This window comes from Danio rerio, chromosome 17, assembly GCF_049306965.1.
Source record: "Danio rerio strain Tuebingen ecotype United States chromosome 17, GRCz12tu, whole genome shotgun sequence".
NCBI lineage: Eukaryota > Metazoa > Chordata > Actinopteri > Cypriniformes > Danionidae > Danio > Danio rerio.
The window spans coordinates 5,100,649-5,125,000 of NC_133192.1; the positions used below are offsets into that span (position 1 = coordinate 5,100,649).

Below are 24,352 nucleotides of genomic sequence, written 5' to 3' on the forward strand. Positions count from 1 at the left end.
TATAAATCATAATAATCATAATAACAATAATAATCATTAATAATAATTATTATTAATAATAATTATAATAATAAATAACATCCATAATAGATAATAATAATGATAATAATATTAATAATAATAAATAACAACAATACCAATAAATAATAATAATAATAATAATAATAATAATAACAATAATAATAATTAATAATAATAAATAATAATAATTATAATAATAAATAACAACAATAATAATAATAAATAATAAATAACAATTAATAATAATAATAATAATAAATAACAACAATACCATAAAATAATAATAACAACAACAACAACAACAATAATACTACTATTACTACTACTAATAATAATAATAAATAACAACAATATTAAAATTAATAATAATAATAATAATAATGACATTTTAACAAAAATTTGTTTAAGATGACAGTGTAATAGTTTATATTATGACTGTGTGTATAGATGTTTGTGTGTTTGAGCAGAGGTGTGTATTCAGGCGCATCTGCAGCTCTGATCTCTGCGCGCCGCCGTCGCCGCTGCTGCTGTATTTCCTGGTTGTGTTGAATCATGTGCTCCTGCAATATGGCGGGACTGACTCGCGCCGACATGCAGAAATATGGCAGGGGATTTCTGTGGATCCCCGCGCTGTTTCTGACGCTCGCGGGTCGAGGAGACGCTCAGGCGGACGCCAGTAATGTGGTGACAGTGGCAGATGCCAACTGGACGCTGATCCTGCAGGGCGAGTGGATGATCAAATTGTGAGTAGCCCGTGTGATCTGATCTCCTGTACAGTATGATCTGCAGAATCACCGAGATCATGATTTCGTCTGATTTCCCGCGCGCGGGAGAACGCGACGCTTTGATCCGCCGGGTTGCAACAATGTATCAGTTTAAACGGCAACAGTGTATCTGTTTAAGCAGTTACAATATATCAGTTTAAACTGCAACAATGTTTGGTTTTAAACTGCAACAATGTATCAATTTAAACCACAACAATGTATCCGTTTAAACTGCAACATTGTATCAGTTTAAACCGCGACAGCGTGTCCGTTATAACTGCATCAATGTATCAAAATAATAACAACAGTCTGTGCTGTATGATGACGTGTGTGCCGAGTTATCACCGGAAGTGCTTTAAATTTCTCCAGTGTTTTGCGTCTGTGATTTACGCAAAACACGTAAAGACGCTTCTTTATGCAATATTAAGCAATTTATGCAATATTAAGTGAAAAAGATCAGGGTTCCACACTCATTTACATGCAGTATGCAGATGAAATGTTCAGGATGGATGTTCTGTAGATGAATGGCTGTGTTTGGTGTGTTTGTTACAGTTATGCCCCCTGGTGCCCTGCATGTCAACATTTACAGGCAGACTGGGAGAATCTGGGAAGACAAAGTGACAGTCTGGGCATTTCTGTGGGCAGGGTTGATGTTACACAGCAACCAGGTTTGACCACTATGCTTTTTGTTGCATATGACATACATTAATACATCATAATGCATATTAGTGTTAAACATTCATTATGCATATTACTATAATGTGTTTATATACATGTATTTCATGTATTTGTTATGAGATATAATGCATATGATATTAAGAATATATAATGTATATTATATTGTATATAATATTATTTATTATGAGATGTAATTTTTATTAGTATGTATTTTATAAGTCATAAATGTTTTGACATTTGATATTTACAAAATACATTATAATAAAAATGACATCTCATAACAAATTATATTATGTATTGTATGTAATATTGTATAAAATATCATTTATTATGAGATATCAGTTTTATTATTATGTATTTTTTAAACATTACATATAAAATAATTTTATTATATTATATATTTTATACTTGTATTACTAATTTATAAATATTTAATAATTTAATTAATATAATATTATAGTAATATAATTGTATTTTAAATGTGCATTCTACACATTTTAATTAATATGACACATTATTCAAATATTTTTAGATAATTATGTAAAATCTTATATTATCTATAATATTTTATTACTAATATTTAGCTGAGATGCCATATGTATTAATATGTATTTTATAAATAATAAGTCAAATTATTTTAATATAGATTTCATAGAAATAGATTTGTATTGTTGTTTTTCTTAGTTGAATTTTCTTGCTGTGACAGGTGGCTGAATATGTAACATGTATCATATGTATATGTAGTGTGTTCTTTGTTGATATAGTATTATACTAATATAATTGTATTTGTACAATTATAAATGTACATTCTATATATATATATATATATATATATATATATATATATATATATATATATATATATGTATATATATGTATATATATATATGTATATATTTGAAGTCAGAATTATCAGCCCCCCTGAATTATTTGCCCCTTGTTTATTTTTCGCCCAATTTCTGTATAACGGAGAGTAGATTTTTCAACACATTTCTAAACATAATAGTTTTAATAACTCATTTCTAATAACTGATTTATTTTATCTTTGTCATGATGACAGTAAATAATATTTGACTAGATATTTTTCAAGACACTTCTATACAGCTTAAAGTGACATTTAAAGGCTTAACTAGGTTAATTAGTTTAACTAGGCAGGCTAGGGTAAGTTATTGGATAACGATGGTTTGTTCTGTATACTATCGAAAAAATATATAGCTTAAAGGGGTTACTAATATTGACCTTAAAATAGTAAAAAAAAAGGAAAAAAAAAAAGAAAACTGCTTTTATTCTAGCCAAAATAAAACAAATAAGACTTGCTCCCTGCTCTGTTAAACATAATCTGGGAAATATTTAAAAAAGAAAAGGGCGGCTAATAATTCTGACTTCAACTGTATTTTTATTTTGTTTTTATTAAATTATAATTTGTTCTATTTACATTGAAAACAATATTTTATTTATAAAATATTTTCAAATAATTATGTAAAATAAAATATGTTATTTTTTTATAATTTTAATACTAATATTTAGCTGAGATGTTATTTTATTATTTTGAATTTTTATTATAAATATTAATAGTTAAATTATTTTGTTATAGATTTAATATTTTTATTAAACTACTACTACTTTATAAACCTAAATGTTTTTACTAATTGTATGAATATATTATACTAATATCATTTTTATAATATATTTTTATAAATGTACAATCTATACATTTTAATTAACATTAACTAATATGAAAATATTTTAAATAAAATAATCAGGTAAAATCTGATATTGTCTATAATATTTAACAATAACATTTACCTATACACTTGTCATTTTTTGTATAATATCTGTAAAAGTTCTTACATATACATTGGTATAACTGGTTAATAAGCATATAGGGATACATTTTGACTTAAATATTAATCCTGTCCTGTTAACAAAATAATTCATTTTATTCAAGAGTATTTTTATTTTCATTACTATATATATATATATATATATATATATATATATATATATATATATATATATATATATATATATATATATATATATATATATATATAGTCTATAATATTTCAAAACTTATATATAAACATTGTATTTTCTATTTATTTCAGATACAGTAAAGGTTTTTATTTAATAGCTAATCTAAAAATGCAATCATAAAATTAATATAAATGTATAATTAACATAGGAGGATATAATCACACATATTGAATTAAATGCTGCTGTGAATGAAATACTTCTTATTTATTTGACTGTATATTTATTTTATTTTATTTTTTCTTTTCATTTTTATTTTAACTTCATTGAAACTTCAAGTGTAAAAACATCTTCACATTATGCAACAGCAGAGTTAAAAGAGGCTAACATTATTAAACAGGATGAGCCATGCTAATAATTGTAAAAAAAATAACTGTGTGTCATTATCAACAGTATTTGTTTCTGTTCTGATAGACGGCAGTCTGTCTGGAGATTTAGAGGAAAACACTGCTGGATTGTTTGCACACACAGAACTCTTTAAGTTTTTTCATGTGGCTCAAATAAACTCTTACGTGGGATTTAAAAAGGGGAAAAGACTTGAGTTGTGCTTTTAACACGATAGAAGCATTGGTCACTCATTTAAATTCCTAAGGCACTTGTTATTGGCTGTATGATGCTATTTTAAGAGTTCATTATTTTGTTTATTATGCATTCTCACAAAACATATTTTTTCACATGTTGTAGATTATTACATTATTAAAGATCTACACATTGCATAACATTTACATACTTTAACATCTACCTCATTTAGTTAAAACACATAAGAGATTCCTTTGACTTTTTAGTTTACCAAAAATACAAAGTGTACCATGCTCGAAGAGGTGGTCTTTTACAGACAAAATCGTATCAAATTTGTTTGAATCACTGCCTCTCGCGAAGGTAGTGAAGAAGCAAGATGTTTACTGATAGTTTAGCGTAAATTGTTTATAACCCCACCTCTAAATGTCTCGTTAAATTAAATTTGTTGACCCACCCTAAATGACCCACTTTAAATTAATGATAGCTCTGCCCTAAATGACCAATTGCCCTGCCACAAAATATGGATAGCCCCACCCTAAATTAATGATAGCTCTGACCTAAATGACTGATAACAGTGACTTAAAGGACTGACAGCTCTGACATAAAATACCAGTAGTCCCACCCTAAATGATCAAAGGCTCCACCCTAAATGACTGATAGTCCTGCCCTAAAGGACAGATATCCCCTCCCTAAATGACTGAAATCCCCGCCCTAAATTAATAATAGCCCCGCCTTAAATGACAGATAGCCACGCCCTAAAGGACCAACATCCCCGCCCTAAATTACCGATAGCCCCGCCCAAGGGGATTGATAGCCCTGATCTAAAGGACTTATAGTCTCACCCTAAATGAACGATAGCCCTGCCCTAAATGACCTCTTAATTACTGATAGCTCCACCCTAAAGGACAGATATCCCCTCCCTAAATGAGTGATAGCCCCACCCTAAATTAACAATATCACCGCCTTATAGGACCGATATCCCTGCCTTAAATTACCGATAGCTCCGCCCTAAGGGACCGATAGCCCTGGCCTAAAGGAGTGATAGTCTCACCCTAAATGAACGATAGCCCTGCCCTAAATGACCTATAGCCCTACTCTAAATTACTGATTGCTCCCCGCTAAAGGACAGATATCCCCTCCCTAAATGAGTGATAGCCCCACCCTAAGTTAACAATAGTCTCGCCTTAAAGGACCAATAGCCCCGGCCTAAATGACAGATATCCCCTCTCTAAATTACCTGATAGCCCCGCCCTAAAGGACAGATATCCCTGTCCTAAAGAACCAATATCCCCGCCCTAAATTAACGATAGCCCCACCCTAAGGGACGATAGTCCTGATCTAACGGACTGATAGTCTCACCCTAAATAAACGATAGCCGTGCCCTAAATTACCTTCAGCCCCACTCTGAATTACTGATAGCTCCGCCCTTAAGGACAGATATCTCTTCCCTAAATGAGTGATAGCCCCGCCCTAAATTAACAATAGTCTCGCCTTAAAGGACTGATAGCCCCGGCCTAAAGGACAGATATCCCCTCCCTAAATTACCGATAGCCCCGCCCTAAGGTACCGATAGCCCTGACCTAAAGGACTGATAGTCTAAATGAACGATAGCCCTGCCCTAAATGACCTATAGCCCCACCCTAAATTACTTATAGCTCCGCCCTAAAGGACTGATATTCTCACCCTAAATTACTGATAGCCCTGCCCTAAATTACTGATAGCCCCGCCCTAAATCACTGATAGCCCCGCCCTAAAGGACCGATAGCCCTGACCTAGGACTGATATCAGTTGCTGTTTAAAAATAATTTCTCAATGGAGTTCTGGGATAAACTGTTGCACTCTAATACGCTAATATTCTAATCTGTTAGAAACACTTTTATTGAGTTTGCTTTCTACAAGCCTCGCCTTCCCAAAAGTAAAGAGCGCTCTGATTGGTCAGCTAAGCTTTACACAGAAAATACAATTCGCTGAAATGAAGTCATTTGCCTTTGTGACACTATACATTTACATAAATACTAACATCTACATTTGGATCAGTGTGCTTTGAGCAGGTCTGGAGTGTTTCATACGAGTGCTGCAGATCTTATACATTCACAAACCGCTGCATTAAACACCACAGGAAAAGCAAAACACTACGAAGCATCACATGGCCTCTAATACCCGTTTAGATGATTTCCTCCGCACACTAATTGCCTCCTAAATCCAAGTGAAGATTGCATTTGAGCCACTAATGACGGAGTCTGTTGTCTTGCGGGTTTCTTTCCCGTATGTTTTCTGTGTCGGGCAGAAACGCCTCTTACTGTCAGAAAGCTGTCAGCCTTTACTCTCTTTTCAGCGCTGCTATGAAGCTCACACTGCCTTCCCATGCCGATGGGACTTTTTCTGTCCGGTATAGGATGTTCTCTGCATTTCTGCATCAATATCTCTCCTCTTTTGTTCTGCAGGTCTGAGTGGGAGGTTTCTGGTTACAACACTGCCGACTATATTTCAGTAAGTCCTCAGATGGCTGAATCTATACTCCCTCCGGTGTCACCACGAAACTCACTTTCACATCCACTTTAAAATGGTCTTGCAGATTTTAGATACAGTCGAACTAAATAATTATTAGCCTTTGAATGCTTTTTCAAACATTTCCCAATACAGAGCAAGGAGATTTTTCCACTGTATTTCCTATTATATTTATTTTATTCTGGAGGAAGCATAACATATTTTTATTCATAATTTAAGTTGTATTTATTTTCATTTGGTTTGGAATTTAAATAAATGTAAAATACAAATGTAGTAACTGCTAAGGTCAATATTATTATGTTTACTTTTGATTGGCTGCAGAACAAACCACACTTGTCCAGTGACTTGCCTTATTGACATAAGGCACAATTTAGTTTAGGTCACAATTGATGCTATTAACTACACTGAAAAAAGTGTTGCATGCAGAACTGTTGCAAACAATTTATTTGTGTTGAATTTAAACAATCAAATTAAATTGAATAATGTTCAACTTAATTTGTTTGTTTAAATTCAACACAATTAAATTGTTTACAACCACTTAACGTAAAAAAAATAAGTGAATCCAAGGAATCATCTTTGAATAATTTTTTTCAGTGTACTGGCTTATTACCATTTTACCATTTATTGCCTATTATTAATCTATGAACTATTTATTAGTAAGTAGGGCTGGGCCCTATGAGCAAAGTATCATATCCTCGGTGATTTTAGGAGGAATGACAGTATACAATATACAGTTCAAGTCAGAATTATTCGCCACCATGTGAATAGCCTGCCGCTATAGTTAATCCAGTGTGCGTGCGTATTAGCCTTGGTGTAGCTATAAGCTCAGAACTTTAAACTAGCGCACAGGTGGCATAACTTTGTTTAGTTGCAGGGCCGGAGTGGGACACCTTTTCAGCTCTGGAGTTTCAATCCTCAAACCGGCCCACCTCAGTTCACGACTGACAATATTAAAATAAGTAAATAAATAAATACTTCCAAATCAATTTCTAATGACACTATCACGTCTTTTTCTTTTTTTTTTTTTTGAGAAAACGGCTGCTTTAGAACTTCAAATGTTCAACAACCCTAACAGTATTATATGTCTTATCAATAAAAATGAAAACACTAAATTACTCTAACGAGGATCGAACCCAGGTCCACGGGGTCTTAACCTAACGTGCTAACCGCTCGACCATAATGAATAAAAAGGCTGTGGTCAGGTAAATAAATACATTTAAAAAGTGTGACTGCTGAGAGCAACAGATTCTGGAGCTAGGGACACCGGCCCTCGCGGCCAAAAAACGGACCGGGCCACCGGGAATTCTCCCGGTCCTCCCGATTAGCCAATCCGGGCCTGTTTAGTTGCGAATGTTTTCGGCTGCTCGCACCACTCACTCGCTTAATGTCAGGTGACTCACGCTCTGCGTAACCTTCAACTGCAGCTCGTGCTGTATTGAACAGACGCACGTTACTTCATAACTAGCGGCTGTTTTTCGACTGAACTAAATTTATTTTTGATGTCTTGGTCACACTATTTGGAGAGCCAGAACATATTGTCACATCACCCTGAAAACTCCTTTCCGCCAAACAAATAACCCTGCTCTATGGCTTGGCTACATGTGAAGGGCATCACATCACCTTCCCGCGTTTGTCGCGAATTACGTGACATCACCCGGACAGAGGAGCTTGGTTAGATTTAGGCTCTCTCGGCCACTGTATTATTAACCTAGTTAAGCGTAGTATTGCACTTTAAGCTAAATAACAATAAAATAACTTGTTCAATTTGTTGTACTGTTATCATGGCAAACATAAAATATATATTTTTATTTTTGACAATTGTTGAAAAAAATCTCCTTTAATCAGCACTTGGAATTGATTTGAAAGAATGACAATTTCACAGGAACTTTACTGAGCAAAAATAACAATGGCATAATTAGAAAAAAAATAATGTTACGATAAAAACGTTTTGAGGATGTATTTGGATGAATTTGACAAAAATATGTAAAAAAAATAAAATAAAGATTGGTAAAATGCTAAATAGCTATAATTTACCTGTTAATTAACTCATTATCAAATATAAATTATTATTTATTGTAAAAAGAATAAAATATTTAATATTACCTATTATTTACGGTGCATTCTGTTTTGTAGCAATGTGGATAAACTATACTGTAAACAAAAAATACAATCTATTTGTTATCTGAATAATGCCCCTTTTTACAGGATGTAAAATAAATCTCATAAATAAAGTTTCAGCTCAAAAATCCACACAAATAATTTTTACAACTCTTTTAAACTGACCCTTTGAGGCTTTGATCCTAATTGTTGAACTTTGGTGACTGTCACTTTAAATTCAAAGGATTTTCCAAAAGAGGGTGGAGCTACAAATGCATATGTGTCAGCATAGTGGCAGAATTAAAAACAAGACTATTGTCCTATGCTAATGAAGGAGAGATGTTCACTAGTGGGCGGGGCTTTCCCCCTCTGATGACACGTACAAAGAGAGAATGTCAATCAAAGTGGTTCTGCAAGTGTGATTATGAAAAATTAAGTTATTAAATGTTTACCATTAGAAGCTGGTTATATTCACACACTGCTGACACACGACTGTGTTTAAACGCTTTATATAAGTGATTTTTGCATAATAGGTGCCATTTAAAACTATTTCTAACACATTAAATACAGATTAATTAATACAATGATATATGATTCAGTGTTTTTTACCCTATTATAATTTTTTTTTTAATTGTTTTGTGCACTGTATTCCATTAATGTAAAATGTTCTTTTTAGGTGACCTTTTTTAACCCCAAAATTGCTAATGTATTTCATTGTGTAATACTGAAAACCCCGTCTCACCCACAGCGCTAAAAATGGAGATTTCCGCAAGTATGTTTCATCACGGACTATAGAGGATATCCAAGCATATGTTGTGCACAGAAAGTGGGCGACGGTTGAGCCGGTGCCAGGATGGAAGTCACCATCATCTCTCCTGTAAATAAAACCCTTTTCTGTATGCATTTGCTTGAAGAAATCTCTCTTAAAATGTTGCTTAAGCCGAATAAGTCAAACTGAATGTAACCCCTGTTTGTTCTTTTCCAGAATGTCAGGAATGGCTCATCTGTTTCGACTCTCTGTGTGGATCAGAGTAAGAAACATTTTCTGTTTCTTCTGTAGTTAGACTTTAACACTGCCAGCATTTACTCTCTCTAAACCTTGAAGACTTCATCTGTTTCTTAAAAGGCTCCTAGTGTGCTTTTTTTTACTCTTCCAGCTGTCTTTAATGCGTAATGTTGCTGTTAGGAATGTTAATGTTGTGACGTATTCTCTGTTTCTGGATGAACTCAAATGCTACCGTAGCACTGAGTTTTGTAAAGGGAATGAATTCAATCCAATATTACTATATTCAATCATTCCTTTACAAGGACGGAGCCTGGTTGAGTTGAATGTGTAGCCCCGCCCCTTTCGCACAATCTTTGACAATGGACCCTTCGCTAAGCCCCGCCCTCCTTAGTTACTGTTGCTACGCCTGTCAAGCTTTCGTGCCTGGCACGGCTTTTACAACGTGTGTGCGCCCGTGTCAGACAGTGCCAGGGATATAATGTCATTTTTGGCGAACAGGTCAGAAATCCGAGGAAGCCAGACAAAAAAGGACTGCAGTATGCATTACAGGGGTATATTCACCACATAATAGGCAACCGATTAGAGAATAATTCAATCAAAATTGAAGCTAGCTTAGCCTAGCCGCCTCATACGCTAACCATTCATGCACAGCAGGAGAGGTGAAATTTACAAATGATCTAATAATAACAAATGAAACCGGGATTTTTCTATTTTTAGCCAAAAAGCCTTATAGATTAATTGTGCAATGAAATATAACGTTACTAACCGGCAAGGAAACACACATATCAGTGCTTTTACATAGTTTATTCATAGAAAGAACAGCCAGAAAGGGAAAACTGATGGATTTGTGCTGAATATTAGCATCATTGACCCATAAGAATGTACAGTAAGTTATCTATTACTGTCAGTATGTTTGTGTGCTCTTTATAAAGGAATGAAAAACAGCTGCAGGTAAAGTATATTGATCGCAAGTGCTCAGTTTGTGGTTATATGTCGGTTTTGTTATGTTGATTTGTAAGTTCAAATATTCGTAGCTTGATATAGATGGAAATTTGAAGTTCAGTAAAGCTTGCAACAGATTCCCAGATTCGTATTTTTCGGATTAATAACTCATGTCATTACGTCCTACTTGCTATTAGGATGCCTAACGTTACTAACGTTATGGCGAGGGCTTAAACGGAGCATTACTCACAATATCGAGCAAAAAAAAAGAAATAAGACAGCTGTGAAACATAACCTGCTTTGTGTTTTTGTTGGAAACACAGTTTAGATCTGTTTAGGGTAAGAGGTGTATGAGTTATTGCCGTCTGTCTATCACTGAATGTGTCAGGAATAATATCAAAATGACAAAAAATATCAAAACAAAGCCAACTTAGCTCCGCTCCTTTAGCTCCCCTCACACAGTTTGATCCACGCTGGCATTTCTCCTCTTGGGTTTTAGGTTTTGAAAAGGGAAAAAAAATCCACCATCCCGTCCGAACTTTAAAGGATACCGGGTATCAGATTTGCACAATCCATATGCACTCGTGCAGAGCCCCTGCGCGTAGCTACAGTTGCTAAGCCATGATTGGAGGGTGGCGGTTTTTGGGTGTGGCTTAGCGAATGGTCAATTCCACTTTCAAGTAGGGGTGTCACGATTTTCCAAATTCTCGATTCGATTACATTTTCGATTCTTAAGTCACGATTCGATTCGATTTTCGATTATGAATAATTAATTAATTAATTAATAACAAATTAATTATTTGTAGCCTACCGTTTAAACTACCTGACCTGCATGGTCTTTGTTTTACCCATAAACAAATCATACAGTAAATAAATAAAGGCAAGTTACACACATAATTACCACCTGTCAATCACTTTTTTCTTGTGTATAGGCAGTGATCTGTGTCGTTATAATGGCGTCGGTAAAAAAAGGTGCACAACCAACAGAAACCAGCCAACAGTATCTGAGGTGTTTGCTAAAATGACTAAGTACTAGTGTGAAAGTAAAAGATTGAAGCAGTCTTTACTAGGTTAATTAGGTTACACAGGCAGGCTAGGGTAATTAGGCAAGTTATTGTATAACGATGGTTTGTTCTGGAGACAGTCTGAAAAACAATTAGCTTAAGGGGCTAATAAATTTGACCTTAAAATGGGTAAAAAAAATTAAGAACTGCTTTTATTCTAGCCAAAATAAAACAAATAAGACTTTGTTCAGAGGAAAAAATATTATCAGACATACTTTCAACATTTCCTTGCTCTGTTAAACATCATTTAGGAAATATTTTAAAAAGGAAAAAACAATAAAGGGGGGCTAATAATTCTGACTTCCACTGTATATATATTTACAGTAATTTTTAAAATGTTTTTAAGAAAACTTATTCAGTTCATCAAGGCTACATTTATTAAATGTAAAAAAATGTTAAATTGTTAAATATTTATCAAAATTTTAAATAACTACTTTGTTATTGTATGTAGTTTCAAATAAAATTACTACTCCAGACATTATTGCTTTTGTTACTATTACCATTAATAAATATAATAATAATTAATATTAGTGATTTCTGAAGGATCATGTGACTGGAGTAATGAAGCTGAAATTTCATCTTTAAAATCACTGGAATAAATGAATAAATTAAATGATAAACTACTTTTGAACAGTTATTTTATAGTGCAACATTTCATAATTTGTATTTATGATGAAATAATTGCAGCCTTGGTGAGCAGAAGAAGCTTGGTTTAACATATTTAACAATCATACTGACCCCAAACTTTTGACCAGTTGTGTATAGAATATTTTAGAAGCAAAAATCTGCACTTTAATTCTAACAACCCACAGACATCGTCACCAAATATAAAGCAGAGGTCAGACTTTCTCATATATACAAAGCCTCATTTCAATTTTCAGGTTTTGTAAAAATCGATCTATTGAATTAATCAATCTATTAAAGAAACGTTGGCTAGAATTCTGCATTATAGACTTAAATTATAGAGAGACATAGCAGATTAACCGAGACTGCATCAGATCAATGTAAATCTTTCTTTCGAGCTGTCAGTGCGGAAATGAACAAAACAACAGGCCTAATACAACATACGATTAAAATATGGAAAAATTAACAGATAGTAATTTCAGTCAATTTTCCTGATGGATAAACCGAGATCAGGCTGGATAAACAGCTCTCGGTAATATTTCAGCATGCTTTCGCTTTCAAGCATTACTTCACTTTCGCATTTGACTGATTGATTTGGCGCAGATGCGAGCGCAACTGCTGGATATATGCCAAACAAACTAACGGGGGAAACGAGACAGATTCCGAAACAAACGTCTATGTGTGAAAGCACCGTAAGATTGTATTTGCACACAATTCACAGACAGTCGCAGCACGCAGCTCTGGCTCAATCTGTCAGTCAACAAGGCAGCACTGTACACTGACCCGAGCGTCTCGCACGCTGGCTCCGGGCTATCGGGCAGTCCTTTTTGTCGAGCCCTGAAGGTTTAAGCTCTGACCATGGGTCTCCTGCGTCTGCACAGTTTAACAAGCACTTCAACAAGCGTGTTTTTCCCGCTTGGCAAGCCAAGCTGACGTGACATGGGGGCGTGGCAGCATCGACGATTCTATTTTTTGATTCGATATTTAAAATCGAGCATAAATTTCGATCGATTTTCGATTAAAATTGAAATCGTGACACCCTTACTGTCAAGCTATATAAAACTACATATTAAGCTGCAGTCACACTGGGATTTTCCTCCCATAGACTTCCGTTCATACGCACACAAATCCGTCAGACTGGAAACGCAAAGTCATGTGTTAAGTTTTGCGGGTTGCTGCTGTGCAAAGTTCAAGCTTGGTGAACTCTGACCTGCGAAATCGCATCACTTGACTGCGTGAGATGTTGGCTCGACTTTGGATTTTGGTCACTTTCTAACAACCTATAATTGACCAAATATCAACGTCATTTAACGTTGTTATTAGACATCAAAATAATGTTATGCTTAGATGCTGGCTAGACATTGAATTTTGGTCTCTTGACATCACAACCTAAATCTAACCTAATATTAACGTCCTATGACATTGTGTGCCTGTTGGGCAATAACTTAATGCACTACAGAATGTTACGTTTACACACATTTAGAAATTACATGTAAATGCATTAGCATTTTACAGCGTAATACTCATTACTCACTACTCTTGGGTTCTTTTAAAAGGACTACTTTTTACTCAGTTTTTGAGTAATATTTACAACAGATACTTTTACTCTACTTGCGCTACATTTTTAGGCAAGTACTGGTACTTTTACTTGAGTATGATTTTTCAGTACTCTTTCCACCACTGGCTGTAACTGATGTGTTTTATGTCGTAGAATAAAATGTGAAAGTATCTTTAGTTTGTGTTAACCACAAACCTTTGTTTGCCAAAAAACCATTGACTTTTGGACAAGGGAACCGGAACAGCTAAAATGCTTACTCGCTTATTGTTTTTTGCATACAAATTGACGTCATAGTTTCTCCACTCAATTCATTCATTCATTCGTTTTCTTGTTGGCTTAGTCCCTTTATTAATCCGGGGTCGCCACAGCGGAATGAACCGCCAACTTATCCAGCAAGTTTTTACACAGCGGATGCCCTTCCAGCCGCAACCCATCTCAGGGGAAACCACTCAATTCACAAAGACTTAAATAGGTTAATTAGGTTAACTAGGCAAGATATTGGATAATTAGGCAAGTCAATGTATAACAGTGGTTTGTTCTGCAGCCAATCAAAACAAAAGTTAAAGGTGCAGCAGGTGATTGTCTTCAGAAACATTTTTTGTTGTGCTGGTTGAGTCTCTTCACAGTCCAATAGTAATGATTACAGTAAATGATCTAAATGTGTTTAATTGTATTTTTATATTCAGGGTAAAGCATAAAACTAAAAAATGTTCATCCAATTAAATAGAGTCGGACCGTCATCTCCCTTAATTCCGATAGGCAGGTCAGACTGTCTGTTAACAAATGTAGATTCCGACTTCTGCGCATGTGTTCATGCAGATCCTCCAGTAGCGTGTGCCCGTCTGCATCACAAACGCATGTGCGCGAACGAGCTGCGGGCAGCTCGCAGATGCCCAGTCGCAGCCGGAGGCGCCGAAGGACAGACGAGCTCGGGCCGATTACTGTACTGCCAGGCGCAATATAATTCGCCCTTAAAGCGGCCGCGGGGTCACGAGACAGACCGGGAGAAATCAAATGCTGAACTGAAACTTTTAAATACCTGAATCAATATTGGAGTTACTTTAGCACGCTGGAGGAAGGACGACACCATGGCTGAAGTATTACTGTTAGACAGGTTATGTTCTGTTTTAAAACTATTATATGTCAGATTGTGTTGTGTTATGAATGACTTACATGCACAGACGTGTTGTTCAGCCACTGAAATCTCCTGGTGAAAAATGTATGTGATTATTTTCAGTCTTATAAGGTCCTTTTACAGCTTTATAATGTAGATTTATATTGAGTTTAACAACAGAACATCAGTAAATAGTGCTATTCCTCCTAGCCTGCTTTATTGAGCTGAAGTTGCTTTTATATTCACATTGGGTCATTTTTGAACAATGATAGCCCTCCTATACTGTTTACCGCTACTCTGAATATTCGCTCTGAAATAGCATGTAAGTGTGGCTAAGTAATAAATGTAATTCCTGCACGGCGCTGGCACTAATGCCTAGTTCAGACTTCGTGATTTTAGCCCCGATTTTGGCTCGCCGACAGGTTTTGAGAAATCGCCGACAAGTGCCTGAAATCACAGGCAAATCGCTGCTCGTGCACAGTATGAACTTTCAAAGACGCGATCTGAGAGAATCGCCGATGAGTCGCCGATGCCTGTGAGATATTTGGCATGCTAAATATCTGGAGCTGTCGGCGATTCAAATCATGCCGTGTGAATTGAGTTTTGACCGAAATAACATCAGCCATCGCCTACAGCCAATGAGAGAGCAGCTTTCACTTGTGTGTGCGTGTGTGTATACCTGCTGCAGGCCAGCGGGAGGCTGGGGGAGAAGGTAAAAGCGCTCTTTTTTGGTTTATTTGGACCCACGAAATGGAGGAAAAACTAGTGGAGGATTAACAGGATTCTGGAGCACCCGTGTCTGTTTGACGTTTCATACAGAAAGAAATTAGTTAATTATCAGCGTTGAGGAGAAATGGCTAATTCCCTTTAAACCCAGGTGAGCAAACATGTACATGTTTTACCCCATTAAAGGCTTCTTTCTCATTATGTAGTTAATAACAAAAGATATCCCACGTGTTTTCGGCCATGAGACGTAGTTTGGACGAAGTTGTCTGCGATTCTTCCTATAGTAAAGTCATGCAATCTGAAAGCCCCTGTCGCCGATCCATCTTGCAGTGTAAACAAAGCAGCGACGAAATGCTAGCCCAGATAGTCATGCAGTGTGAAAACATCTGTGACACGACTACTTTGAAAATCCTGCAGTCTGAACTCGGCATAACTATCTGGCGAATGACATGAACTAGTGGGTTGTCTATCGGCTGTTGTGACGTGGTGCGCGCGCTCGCGATTTCAGGGGGTGTGGCTTTGAATCACAGTCCCTCCCCGCCGTCCAAAGATAATATGCTAAGCGGTTAGCATTTTGGCAGATCACCTACTTCACCTTTAAAGTGGCTAATAATATTGACCTAAAAAGTGTTTATTCCTGACAAATAAAATAACTGTATGTTCATCTCTTTTACATTTCACGCAGCAAATCCACACGTACCTGACCAACACCCTCGGCATCCCATCCTGGGGTTCGTACGTGATATTCGCCATCATCACGCTTTTCATGGGTCTGGTGCTCGGCCTGGTGAGTTCAACAACATCATTTTCACAATTTTCCAAGGGCGAGTTAATGCATTATTCACGCTCAGAGCTTAAAGAGATCTGCTTTACTCTGTGCACCAAAGTATCTCATGCATACATATTATTCTGTGGACGGATCTGAGCGTTTACCGAAGGGAACGTACTCACAAAGTGCACTTGACTCGCAGTGAAGCAGATCGCATGATGACTTGCAGCAGAAGGAATTATATAATAAATAAATTGGGCGCTAAAGATGTTCTGCATTATACAACGGTGAGTTGTGTAATTCTGCAGGCTCGGTGCTGGAGTCAGTGGGTGGTTTCTCTTTCACATGGAGTGGAGGAAACTTTTCAAAGTCAAACTTCAGCTGCTGGGATTATTCAGTCTAATGGGGAAGATAATCTTTATTAACACTTAAGACTTCCATGAAACCTTTATAATCATGACACGTGTCTTGAATGTGAATGAGGTTTTATGCCTGCTTATAACAACTGCCATGAAGTGCCCTTTGCTCAGTTATGTCATTTTAAAAGCAGACATTGTTAGTTATGACAACTTGCAACATAGGCCCATTCTGAAAATGTAGCCCTATATACATTTCTAAAGAGCAAGAATTATGTAGCCAGAGAAACGTATCGCCTGTTTCACACCGCAAGCGTCAGCGGCGCGTGAGCGGAGCGTGAGCAGCGCGTATGTCGAGCAGTAGCAGCACGCAGGCGTTTGCCTTTCATGCCAGCTGCGTCTGCAGCGCGCAGCTCTTCAGCAGCTGCTGCAGAGATCAACATATCTCTGTCTATTCTATCTAGTTACCCATGTCTCTCTGTATACAAATACACTTTTTAAACTTTTCATCTGCACCAAGGCCCCTCCTATGCTGTTTCTTTAACCTGCAAATGTTTATTTTACAAATGTTATAGATCAAATAGTACTGTATGCTTCTCAAGCTAACTTATATGAGAAGTGTCTACAGTAAGAGGACAATCGCCTGTGATATCATGTCATTTGTTTTTTGATTATCAGGTTGCTGTAGACCTAGTTATAATAATATTTATACAATATACTTATAATGATATTTATACATGATCAAACTAGTGTTACTTTCTCCGCTTCAGTGATGTCCAGCGGCAGAGTAACAGCACGTTAATTCATGCTCGTGCAGAGGATGAGACGGACAAAAGTAACCGATGCATGCCATTCTTTTACTTATTTTCGTGTTGTCAGATTCACAGTGCAAACAGCTCCCGGTAGGAATAACTCGAGTGAACATAAAACAAAGCCGATTAAAACTTTCTTTCTCTGCTCAGCTGCACAGAACACAGCGAGCTCACATCATCCAGCATGCGTGTCGAACTACACTACCCACAATACACTTCGCTATGGACTACAAATCCCTTAAATATTCGATTTCCCCTCTCCTACAACACTAGTGTGCAACTTAAGCAAAACTGATACTAAAATAGTTTTACATTTGGTTTTGTAGTTCAGGCCTAAATAAATGTTTGTTGCCGTTTTTAATCGTTTTAAGTTAATTTGAATGACTATATATAAACCATTTGACATTATTAACACATTTATTGGGTAAAATTGCTACTTTTTACTGTCATTCAATGTGTTTTGGTCATTATCAATGCACTATCACTTTAATTGAGCGTGAGCAGCGCGTCAAAAATAGACCCAGCGCCGAAACTATCGCTGCACTGCTGCTTCGGCGACGCTCACGCCTCGCACTGACGCGCTGCTGCTGCGTGCGGTATGAAAGCTCTAATCTATTAACATGGACGCCAAAAACACACGCGCTGCTCACGCTCTGCTCACGCGCTGCTGACGCTTGCGGTGTGAAACAGGCGTATGGCTGCATTTCGCCTTTAAAATGAACGCTACGGGGCGGTATGATGGCGTTCCTTTTTGCGCAACCAGCTGACCACTTTCCTTCGTATGGGTGGCTTTCCCGCTGTTACCAGTTTGTCCAGTGGCTCACGGCGTGGGTCTGCAGATGCAGAGCACGGTTGACCACAACAACAGGGTTCAAGTTCGGTGAGGAACAGTTCCAGAAAGCAGGTAAGACAAAAACAAAAGCCAAAAATGTTTATATAAACAAGTAAATAACAGGGTGAGAATGTGGTACAATCTGAAAACGTGGTAAAAATCCAATGCAATCTCATGGCAGTTCGTAACTTTTGATTTAATGCCTAAATCTTACGAATTCGTACAATCTAATTCGTACAATTTAGTATGATTTGCTCATCACTCAATGACGGTTGGGGTTAGGGGTGGGGTTAGGTGCCACGCCTCTTTTTTGAAATCGTACATTTTCATACAACTGAACTCGAATTCGTACGAATTAGCCACTAAACTGACAATACGTTGAATACTTGATTTTCTCGTGAGATCAGGCTGTAAAAATCAGGTAGGGCTTTTCTTTTTCTGGATTGCTTTTCAAAACACTGTCGGTTGGGTTTAGGGAAGGAGGAGGGTGGTAGGGTTGGGCCGTTAGATGATGCCATCGTCCATCACTGATGGCCAATAGACAACACGATGCTGAGCCGGAATCCCCGATCCTCTGCCCCGCCCCTGTCGCAAACCTACTCGCGAAAAATTACACACTCAGGCCCCGTTTACACTAATACGTGTTAATGTTAAAATGGCATTTTAGAACGAAAATGATCCACATCCACACCGTGTTTTGCCTAGCATTTATGAACAGCCCTGAAAATGCACATCACGTGACCACACACACAAACAGACAGAGCCACACACACACACAGCCACACAGTGCCATGTGCTCCTCTAAGCTCTATAGAGCAGTGCACGTCAAACAGTTTAAAAAAGGATGTACCGCTGGATCACGTCTCACTATAGTTGTTAAGTGTGATATTCAGACATACCAAGTCTCCTGGAAATTCCGGGAGTCTCTATGAATTTGCAGGACTCATAATGCCCGCAAACGAGTGATAATCCCCCGGAAATCGCGTGTCTCGTTCCCGGTCCTTAAATAAGCTGCGCACCCTTCTCACCCCTGGATTCCTCCTCACTCTTCAAGCACGTTGCACGCACTCTATCAAACCCCCAATCACCCCCATCCCCCACCCCCAGCTACTTGTCATATGATGACGATGCCATTGTCCACTCACAAGAGAAATTTGAGAGCTCAAAAAGCATGCACAGCAGCCTTAGGTCGCTTTGTGAAATCAAAAACAGCAAAAAAAAAAAAAAAAAAAAAAAAAACCCTCCTGGGACGTATTTCATGATCTCCAGAAATGTATATAGGGGTAAGGGGGTAAGTAATCAGAATGAGCCATGGGGTCCGTTCTTCGTACCTTGCTTAAATGATCTAAGATGATTTGACAGATCCTTTTATTCTTGATAACTGATCTCTGGCTTATTTGGTTCTACAAACAAGTTTGCGAATCAAATTAAAATGTCTGGATGAACTGATCTGAGATCGTTGCGTGTGTTGTGAAGGACTGATCTATCAATCCTCAAAATCATGATCAGCAATGCAATGATTGGCTGACCAATGCAGCCATACGTACCTCTGGCTACATAATTCACTCTCTCCAAAATTGTAGACAGGGGTATGTATCCACAATGAGCCTGTGTTGGACATTTTATTGACAAATTCAGTTTGTTCCACTAAAAACATGATCATAAAAATATGTATGACTAAGGGTGTCACGATCTTCCAAATCCTCGATTCGATTGCATTTTCGATTCTAAAGGCACGATTCGATTCGATTTTTGATTATGAATAATTAATTAATTAATGACCAATTCATTATTTGTAGCCTACCGTTTAAACTACCTGACCTGCATGGTCTTTGTTTTACCCATAAACAAATCATACAGTAAATGAATAAAGGCAAGATACACACATAATTACCACCTGTCAATCCCTTTTTTCTGCGGGACTCGTGAATAGGCAGTGATCTGTGTCGTTATAATGGCGTCAGTAAAAAAAGACGCACAACCAACAGGAACCAGCCAACAGTATCTGAGGTGTTCGCTAAAATGACAAAGTACAAGCGAGTGAAAGATTGAAGCAGTCCTCTGACTGCCTGAACCTGCTGTCTCGAGCGCATGGCTGTGTGTGCGTCTGTGTTTGTGTGGTCACGTGATGTGCATTTTCAGAGGTAGAGAGGAAGAAGGGTTGCTTAGAAATGCTACACGCCACTGTGGATGTCAAATCGTTGTCGTTCTAAAATGCCATTTAAAAACAAAGACAGTGTAAACAGGGCCTGAGTGTGTACTTTTCGCGAGCAGATTTGCAACGGGGGCGGGCGGAGGATTGCGATGCCGGTGTTGTCTATCGGACAAACCGTACGTAATACGTACATAGCAGAGCTTGCAAAACAGTTTTTTTTTGTCGACAACACGAACGTTGTCAACATAACTCACTGGAAATCCAAAATGCTTACACACCGACGACTTCATTGAAAGAGGAGAGGGTTTAAGCTCTGTCGACGGGTCTTCTGCGTCTGCAGTTTAACAAGCACTTCAACAAGCCTGTTTTTTTCCCGCTTGGCAAGCCAAGCTGATGTGACATGGGGGCGTGGCAGCATCGACGATTCTATTTTTTGATTCGAAATTGAGCATAAATTTCGATCAATTTCGATTAAAAATCGAAATCGTGACACCCCTATGTATGACACAATTATAATTACTTATGGCAATCATGTTTATGACAGATTTATGACGGGTTTTGTTATCTTGGTAATGTCATGTTGTCATGATGAAGACAAACATTATATTTATCTCAAGTTGTCGTAACAAATAATGTCATCTTTGCTTTTAAAATGTCATAACTGTGAAAATGACACCTAATAATGGCTGTCACAAGCATGCATAAAATCTCATTCACATTTCTGTTATGTCATGGTTATAAAGGTTTTAAGACAGTCTTATGAACGCACTTTAAGTAAAGTGTTACCAAATCTTCTTTAGATGCTGGTTTTGATCGCTGACTGTATTTGGCCATCCAGACCCAAGCGCAGGCAAGACAAAACAGGTGAGAAAGCAGACACTGATTGTTTTAGATTTGAGTTTTTCTTGTGTAAAGGGATAGTTCACCCCAAAAATTGGATTTACTCAACATTTTCTCAGTAAAGCTTTATGAGTTTATTTTTTTTAAGGTTTCCGGCATTCTTCAAAAAGAATTCTTTTGTTTTCGATAAAAGAAAGAAACATGTTTGGAGCAAATGTGAATAATGACAAAATTGTATTATTTATTAATATATATAATATATTTAATTATATATATATATTTTTTTTTCTTTTTTTATATTTTCCAAACAATGTTTAACAGAGCAAGGAAATTTTCACAGTATGTCTGATAATATTTTTTTCTTCTGGAGAAAGTCTTATTTGTTTTATTTTGGCTAGAATAAAAGCAGTTTTAATTTTTTATGAACCATTTTGAGGTCAAAATTATTAGCCCCTTTTAGCTAATGTTTTTTCAGACTGTCTACAGAACAAACCATCATTATACAATAACTTGCCTAATTACCTTAACCTGCCTAGTTAACCTAATTAACCTAGTTAAGCCTTTAAATGTCACTTTAAGCTGTATAGAAGTGTCTTGAAAAATATTTAGTCAAATATTATTTACTGTCATCATGGCAAAGATAAAATAAATCAGTTATTAGAAATGAGTTATTAAAACTATTATGTTTGGAAATGTGTTGAAAAAATCTTCTCTCCGTTACACAGAAATTGGGGGAAAAAATAAACAGGGGGACTAATAATTCTGACTTCAACTATATATATATATAAATTTTTTTTTACATTTATTAATTAATAATACCAAATAGTTATAGTAATATAATATAAATAGTAATATAGTAATAGTAATATAAATAGTAATATAATATAAATAAAATTATCTTCCTATTTGTTGTAAGCAAAATATATGTGCAATATCATATGAGTAGCAGTGCGATAAGGCTGCATATCGACACTGGTAGGAGGCGTGTGTTGTGATTATAAGGCTGAGCGGCATGAAGTGCCATCAGTCTACAGAGATTTTCCAGTATTTCTGTTGAAATTGGGAGATCACAATAATTAACTCTAAATAAAAAAGTCAAAGCAAAGCAAACCCTAGCCAACTATGGTATAAATACAACACTACAGCATACAAAACAGAGAGATCAACTTAGAATGTCACTTACCAGTTTATTAATGATTTGATTAGCTGTAGTTTGAAACTTATGCTAAGTTTTTCTCAGTTAAGGACTTATTATGTGGTCTCTGTTGTCATCTTGTGTCGGAACCTTAACCATCTTTGCTCTGCTTAGTATGACAGGCTGATGGCAGACAACACGATGAATCTCTGAAATTTTAAATATTTAAAATAGGCACTATCTTTATAAATAAACTACATAGTTGCAATCTAAACAACTACATTCTCACCTAAAAAGCTTCAAAAGTACATTATGTTGACCAACAGCTGCAATGTTTATCAAACTCTAGTGAGTTTATTGATCTACTCTATGTACGAGGAGTAATACACAAGGGTGAAGAGGCTGTACGAGTGCTGTTATTGCAGAATATCCAACGGCTATCAGCCAATCAGATTCAAGACCCAGACAGAACTGTTGTAAAAAAAAACAAAAAAAACAATATATATATATATATATATATATATATATATATATATATATATATATATATATATATATATATATATATATATTACTGTGATTGTGTGTGCGTGTTCATTAGTGTGTGTCTATATACGTGCATGCATACTGTGTAATGTTTGCTTGTATGCGTGTGTCTACATGTGTGTGCGTGTCTGTATGTGTTATATATATATACATTTACTATATATGTGTATGTCTGTGTGTGTGTGTGTGTGTGTGTGTGTGTGTGCAGTAGTAACAGTAAAGGAGGACGTGTCGGAGGAGGAGGAGGAGGAGAAACAGGATCTGGAGAGCGAAAGAGTGTCTGAAGAGTCAACTGAGGAGGAAACAGCAGATGCAGATGCAGACACAGACGCAGAGACAACAGTGAGACGCAGAGTGCAGAACAAGAGCACTACTGAGGGAACATAGCCAGCGCAAACCATGGGAGGCAGTTTGGGACCAAACACACTGCAACACTTGCGCATAAAAATATGTGTTTGCTCATTTATAAGAAACACATCTGGAGCGTCTGCAAATACACACTTTACTTTTGTACAGTTTGAAATTTTTCACAGTATTTCCTATAATATTTTTTCTTCTGGAGAAAGCCTATTTATTTTATTTCCGCTAGAATAAAAGCATTTTAAGGTCCATATTATTAAGGCCCCCTTAAGCATTATTTGTTTTGGATAGTCTAAAGAACAAACCACTGTTATAACCAATATAATAACCTGCCTAATTACTCTAACCTGCCAAATTAACCCAATTAAGTCTTTAAATGTCACCTTAAGCTGAATACTAGTATCTTAAACAATATCTAGTGAAATATTATTAATTGTCATCATAGCAAAGATAAAATAAATGAGTTATTAGAAATTAGTTATTAAAACTATCATGTGTAGAAATGAAATGCAGGAAGAATATACAGGGGGGGGGGTAATAATTCTGACTTTAACTGTATATAGATGAGCAAACAGAGATTGGTGTATTTCTTCTAAAGTGTTTTAGTCATACTTAAGTAGACTCCAGAGATGTTTTGTATATATGAGAAAACATCCAGTTGAAACCAGAAGTTTACTTACACTGTATAAAAAAGCAGATGACCATTTAAAAAAGTCAGATGTTAATGTGACTAAACTTTTTCTCTTTTAGGTATGTTAGGATTATCAAATTTGTTTCTGTTGTGCTTAATAGCAGAATAATGAGAGAGATGTTTTTAAAGAAATTGTTATAACTTTTCTTGAAAGTCAAGTTTAGATACAATAATATTATTCTGCCTCTGAAAAAGCTCAGG

At 36.3% G+C, this 24,352-nt stretch overlaps 1 protein-coding gene across 1 annotated transcript in view; it reads left to right on the forward strand.

Annotated features, from left to right (window-relative positions):
- The first annotated feature begins 568 nt into the window (after positions 1–568).
- tmx4 (thioredoxin-related transmembrane protein 4) overlaps positions 569–24,352 on the forward strand; it is a 23,935-nt gene continuing 151 nt past the window's right edge. The window contains 8 exon segments of the mRNA NM_001030159.2: positions 569–764; positions 1,338–1,453; positions 6,461–6,506; positions 9,370–9,498; positions 9,607–9,652; positions 16,341–16,442; positions 21,380–21,443; positions 23,309–24,352. The exon segment at positions 23,309–24,352 is cut by the window's right edge and continues 151 nt beyond it. Coding sequence (NP_001025330.2) covers positions 613–764; positions 1,338–1,453; positions 6,461–6,506; positions 9,370–9,498; positions 9,607–9,652; positions 16,341–16,442; positions 21,380–21,443; positions 23,309–23,487 — 834 coding nt within the window. The 5' untranslated portion in view covers positions 569–612 and the 3' untranslated portion in view covers positions 23,488–24,352.